We start from the raw sequence: 6,000 nt of genomic DNA on the forward strand, positions 1-6,000 counted from the left end.
TGGAGAGGCTATGTAGAGGCTATGTTATATAAATTAAGGTAAGGGGCTATTAAGGGGCGATGGAGAGGCTATGTAGGGGCTATGTTATATAAATTAAGGTAAGGAGCTATTAAGGGGCGATGGAGAGGCTATGTAGGGGCTATGTTATATAAATTAAGGTAAGGGGCGATGGAGAGGCTATGTAGGGGCTATGTTATATAAATTAAGGTAATGGGCTTTTAAGGGGCGATTGAGAGGCTATGTAAGAGCTATGTTATATAAATTAAGGTAAGGGACTATTAAGGGGCGATGGAGAGGCTATGTAGGAGCTTTGTTATATAAATAAAGGTAAGGGGCTATTAGGGGCGATTGAGAGGCTATGTAGGGGCTTTGTTATATAAATTAAGATAAGGGGCTATTAAGGGGCGATGGAGAGGCTATGTAGGGGCTATGTTATATAAATTAAGGTAAGGAGCTATTAAGGGGCGATGGAGAGGCTATGTAGGGGCTTTTTTATATAAATTAAGGTAAGGGGCTATTAAGGGGCGATGGAGGAGCGATGGAGGAGAGATGTAGGGGCCATCAAAGTACAATGTAATATAAATTTGTGGAAGGAGCGATGAAGGGGCGATGTAGGAGCATGGAGGAGCGATGTAGCAGCGATGTAGGGGCCATCAAGTTGCAATGTTATATAAATTTGGAGAAGGAGCGATGAAGGGGCGATGGAGGAGCGATGTAGGAGCGATGTAGGAGCGATGTAGGGGCCATCAAAGTACAATGTAATATAAATATCAAGAAGGAGAGATGAAGGAGCGATGTAGGGGCGATGTAGGAGCGATGAAGGGGCGATGGAGGAGCGATGTAGGGGCCATCAAAGTACAATGTAATATAAATTTCAAGAAGGAGAGATGAAGGAGCGATGTAGGGGCGATGTAGGAGCGATGAAGGGGCCATGGAGGAGCGATGTAGGGGCCATCAAAGTACAATGTAATATAAATTTCAAGAAGGAGAGATGAAGGAGCGATGTAGGGGCGATGGAGGAGCGATGAAGGGGCGATGGAGGAGCGATGTAGGGGCCATCAAAGTACAATGTAATATAAATTTCAAGAAGGAGAGATGAAGGAGCGATGTAGGGGCGATGTATGAGCGATGTAGGGGCGATGGAGGAGCGATGTAGGGGCCATCAAAGTACAATGTAATATAAAATTCAAGAATTAGAGATGAAGGAGCGATGTAGGGGCGATGTAGGGGCGATGTAGGGGCGATGTAGGGGCCATCAAAGTACAATTTAATATAAATTTCAAGAAGGAGAGATGAAGGAGCGATGTAGGGGCGATGAAGGAGCGATGAAGGGGCACTGGAGGTAAAGGACTATGGAGGGGCGATGGAGAGGCTATGAAGGAGCCATCATGGGGCTATAGTATAGCCTCTTATCATAAGAGGCGATATTAACGCCCCTTCAAAGGAGCTATTAAGAGGCCATGAAGGAGCTATAGCATAGCCTCTTATCATAAGAGGCGATATGAACGCTCCTTAAAAGGGGCTATCACATCGCTCCATATGATAAGAGGCTATGCTATAGCTCCTTGAAGGAGCTATAGAAAATCATCGCCCCATATGGAGCGATGTCATGGAAAGGACTATACCCAAATATTGTTCCTTGTTGTCCTAGGAATCATTATGTTAAATGAGATAATATTATAATTATCTCATAAAAAATTGTTGTCAAAAAGTTGATAATCAGAATTAATTGACGTTCGGAATTTCTTTTTTTTTCTGCAATTGATTTTAGAGTTAATACGCTTTCTATGTTGTTCCCAGCTGTAATCATCCTACAAACTTTTAAATAAATAGGACCTAAAAATTATTGAAGAGCTTAGCTTTTAACAAGGATTTTTTTTCCAAGTAGAGCACCTAGTTATGGTACGGTAGAGGAATTTGAGAAGGATATATTTGTTAGAAAATACTCAATTTAAAAATCGCTTACATTCTTTATTGTTAATGATTCTTTGTCTGACTGTCTCATATGTTGAGCTTCGCTTTATGGATGTAGTCGTTGCTTTACATAAAACTTGTGAGAAAAAGTAAAACTTTCTATTCACAACATGACACTCATATAAACTTGGATACAAAGAAAGTTTCAGGGAAATGTTTTCTGTAAAAAATGTTTTGGTAACCACTGGACCATTTTGGTGTTTCTTTACACTTAATATTCTTATAGACTGAAGGTACTTGTAAAATACTTAATTTTTACTTATAAAACTATAATCTACACGACCCTTCCCTGTTTAATTTGACCTTTTAGCTTATAGACTGTTTCTGTACAAACCTTCGGCGGGGAAACAATTATATTTTTGTTTTAAAACCGACCTGTGGATTTCAAACATTGTAAAAAGGTTCCTTTAAGAAATAAAAAAAATATTCTATGGACATAATTAAAGTTTTACTCCCCATTTTAATAATTTTGATAAAAAACTTTATTCATCTAATATAAAAAATATTGGATTTTAGGAAGAATGAACGAAGTTTACCAGCTTTCGAAGTAACAAATTTAATTACGTTGAAAGATTTTTTCAGAATAACTTTGCATGTCTATGCTTAGTCACGTAGTACACAAGTTCCTTTGTTTATTACCTTTATATGTCATCCATTTTATTGGTAATCCTTCAATATCTCTTAAATAGCCGTTGGGACACAATAATGTCCCTCCAACAAATATTCAAGAAAAAACTAAAATCATTTCGTTGGCTTTAGATCTTTGCGTACTCTTGATTGAATCTTGATTAGGGTAATATTATTATCATAATTGGGGATGACTATACTAAGAGTTCAAACAAAAGCAATGCAAATGAAGCCCTACAAAGTGTCCTAAAAAATGAGCCGTGTGATGTCAGAAAAATGAGGGATGAGAAGAGAAGTGGGGAAAAGAGATGGATCTATTGACGTCACAGGGCTAATTTTTTCGGACACTTTGTAAAGCTTTATAGAAAATCACATTTTTATCACCAAAATCTGTCAACACCACTGCTGAATGAATCGAAGGTCAGACTCTGCATGCAAGTGTATGTAAATACAGCCTTTTATCTTTGATAGCAGCCGAGAAAATTACAAAACCTATTCAAAACGTAACAAAAGGACAAGTAAGTTGGTGATTACTAGTCAGATTTGACGATTTATCAAAATATTAAGGGAGGTGGAGGGGGGGTGTAATTCGGGTTTAATACTTTATTTGAAAAATTTCCTAGTAATCCTTTCTCTTTCTTCTACCTTTGTAAACTTTACAATCTTTTTGTCAAATATTTACAATGATAATGATAGATATTCAACAATTTTTAGTAGCGAAGCTACTCTATAATTCAATTATATGTTTCAACCGTTGTAAAGTTTAAAGTCAATGATTGGGGGAAAGCTTCTCTATAGTAGTAAATCAACTTTTGTTGTTATTTATTTCCTTAACAAGAAATATTCTTGTTAGCATTTGTTGTAAATTCTTATCTAGATAGTAAAATATAAATTGACATAAGTATAATATATTTTTTTAGTTTTTTTGTTGAGCAAAATAGTTTTACTGCCCAACTTTTTAACACTAAACAATGACCCTAGTTTTAGGAATACATGAATAATATCCCATTATGCCATAAAGTTATAAATTGTTTACAGGGAAATGTACCTGGTAATAAATAAATTTCAATTTCAAGCAGTTTTATATATTAGAGTTTGGTGATATTATAATTTAACTTTTATTGACATATCTCTGTAGCCCTCAGGTATAAGTCATCCTGATGTATAAGATAGGTTATCAGTTTCTTCAATACTCAATATCCAAAGTCAGGGATGAATGGGTAGGTTATTGTCTATTATTTTCATTTTATTTAGAATTTAACCCCCTCCATTTTAAAATTACTAAATTGAAAATAGATAAGTGGTTACAACCCCTTAAATATACCCCACCCCTCTTAATTTAAATTATTTTTAAAAATTAAAGGATGAGAGTTGATTATTGCTTAATAGGTTACTTATTATCTCTTTCTTTCTTTCTTTTTGTGTTATTTCAAACATCTATTTTTCCTTGATTTATTTATGTTTTTATCATCTGTTTAATTAACTAATTCCTTTTTTAATAGTTCATTAGCTTATATCTTTATCCTAAAACTGTGTATCTATAATTGATCATTGTAACCTCTAACTGAAGACAATACACACACCTACCTAGCCAACACAATTATTAGGCCATCAATCTTTCTCCAATACTCTAAAAGCTATTCAGCAACAAAAGGTTTTGGTATCCTTTTAGGCTAAAGAATTATAACTAGAAGTAAAAAGGGAAACCAATTAAAACATTTTTTGGCGGGTATTGTCAACAAATCCCTGTTTATTGATTTTATTTCTAGTATAGTCCTCAAAACATTTGGCTTTTATTAAGTAAGTTATACCAATCATATTTCATTCAAAAAGTTGAAACTGAAAGTTTTCCCTCATAGTACCAATATTGCATTGATGTCATGCGACTGACAAAGCTGTTGTATATATTTACAATGCATAACACCTTTAATTTGAAGTTTAAATACCTGACGATTTGAAATGTTGAAGCTTGGCAATCTATAAGACTGGTCACAGATTCAACTAAATGATAAAATTATTTTTTTTAGATTTGGAAAGAGCATTTGACACCGTACTACTAGCCTTTTTTAAATGATTTGTATAGAAAGATTATAAGTGCTCTGTAGTGCTTGAATAATTATGCGTTGAAAAGCTGCGTACAGTCTTTGCTCTTTACCAGGCGCACACTGTATCTAATCCCTATAAATATTGATACCCTGGTGGAATAACAAACGAACGGACGGGCATATGTAATATGTATAATGTATATACCTTATTATAGAGTAACTGTGCTACTTAAACTATATCATAGAATAAAAGTTGTAAAATTTCAAAATGATAACATAGATGTAAAGTCAAATAAATTTAGAAGGTAAAAATCTTTGATGTAAAATTTCTTAAAATATCAATTCAATTTAAGAATTAATCCAGCATCAAATCTAAAAGGTTATCACTTCAAAATCTTATCAAAGATAAGATTAAAGGACAACTTTTATTATTTAATTCACTATAGAAATAAAACTTCTATAATACTATTCCTCTATTTTTTAGTTGTTACGCCCCTAGCATCTATGGGTTCTGTATTCGAAGGGGTAGAGAGGGGCTAGAAAAATAGCTTAAAACCATCCAAAGACTTAAATATTTGGTGGCACCCTTCCACCAAATAGTTATAAAAATTCCTGTGACGGAGAACCACATAGGTTCAGCGATTAGCGAGATTCCTCTGAATCTAGAGACACACATAGACTATCACCCTTCAGAATTCTAACCTCACAAGAGAAATCACCTTAAGATCTCTAAAATGGTAAAGCCTTACCCTGTTTTGTAAATATTGAAGCAAAGAACAATAGTACAGCTATATTTTCCATTTTTATTTCAATTTTTTACATATCTAAGTCTGAAATTAAAAGTTGCTATATATAAAACAAATATTGATGTAAGTTTATTGTAAAATGTTAAATTTCAAAAAAGGATTAAACTGTTAAAATCTCTATTGAAATCAGGGAAAGCTTATTCTAATAATAAGAAAAATCCTGATAGATAATTTTAAGGACGCTTAAGTGGAAAGGGTTGGGTATGTTTGGTTACCCCTTCCGCCCCCCCCCCCTTCCATACTAAAAACCCCTTATTCCCACTCCCTAAAATAAAAAGCTTTGACGTTCTTTGTTAGTTAAGATTGATTATTATACATTATTAAAATTATTATAATTTACATCTTATCTAAGGTTTAATAATCTTATATTTTGCTGTGCTACTTAAGAACTAAATCGTCCTTGTTTCATAGAATTTCTAATAATCTTGAAATTTTGCCACGCGGACATTATCATCCTTGTTTTAATAAAATGTGTCCTAGGTTTTGATTGAAAATTGTTATCTTTTGCAAAGAGATTTTGATGTTATTCCTGGGGACAAATCCAATAT

General features: G+C 34.0%; 1 protein-coding gene across 1 annotated transcript in view; it reads right to left on the reverse strand.

Annotated features, from left to right (window-relative positions):
* LOC145326568 (uncharacterized) overlaps window positions 1-5,478 on the reverse strand; it is a 68,786-nt gene extending 63,308 nt beyond the window's left edge. The window contains exons 1-2 of the mRNA XM_080169937.1: window positions 5,396-5,478; window positions 4,548-4,602 (exon numbers count right to left, since the gene is read on the reverse strand). Of these exons, the coding sequence (XP_080026063.1) occupies window positions 4,548-4,602; window positions 5,396-5,447 (107 nt within the window). The 5' untranslated portion in view covers window positions 5,448-5,478. The remainder of the gene's footprint in view (window positions 1-4,547; window positions 4,603-5,395) is intronic.
* Window positions 5,479-6,000: the final 522 nt, after the last annotated feature.

Source organism: Acartia tonsa, chromosome 8, assembly GCF_053477335.1.
Source record: "Acartia tonsa isolate MP-2025a chromosome 8, ASM5347733v1, whole genome shotgun sequence".
Taxonomy (NCBI): Eukaryota; Metazoa; Arthropoda; class Copepoda; order Calanoida; family Acartiidae; genus Acartia; species Acartia tonsa.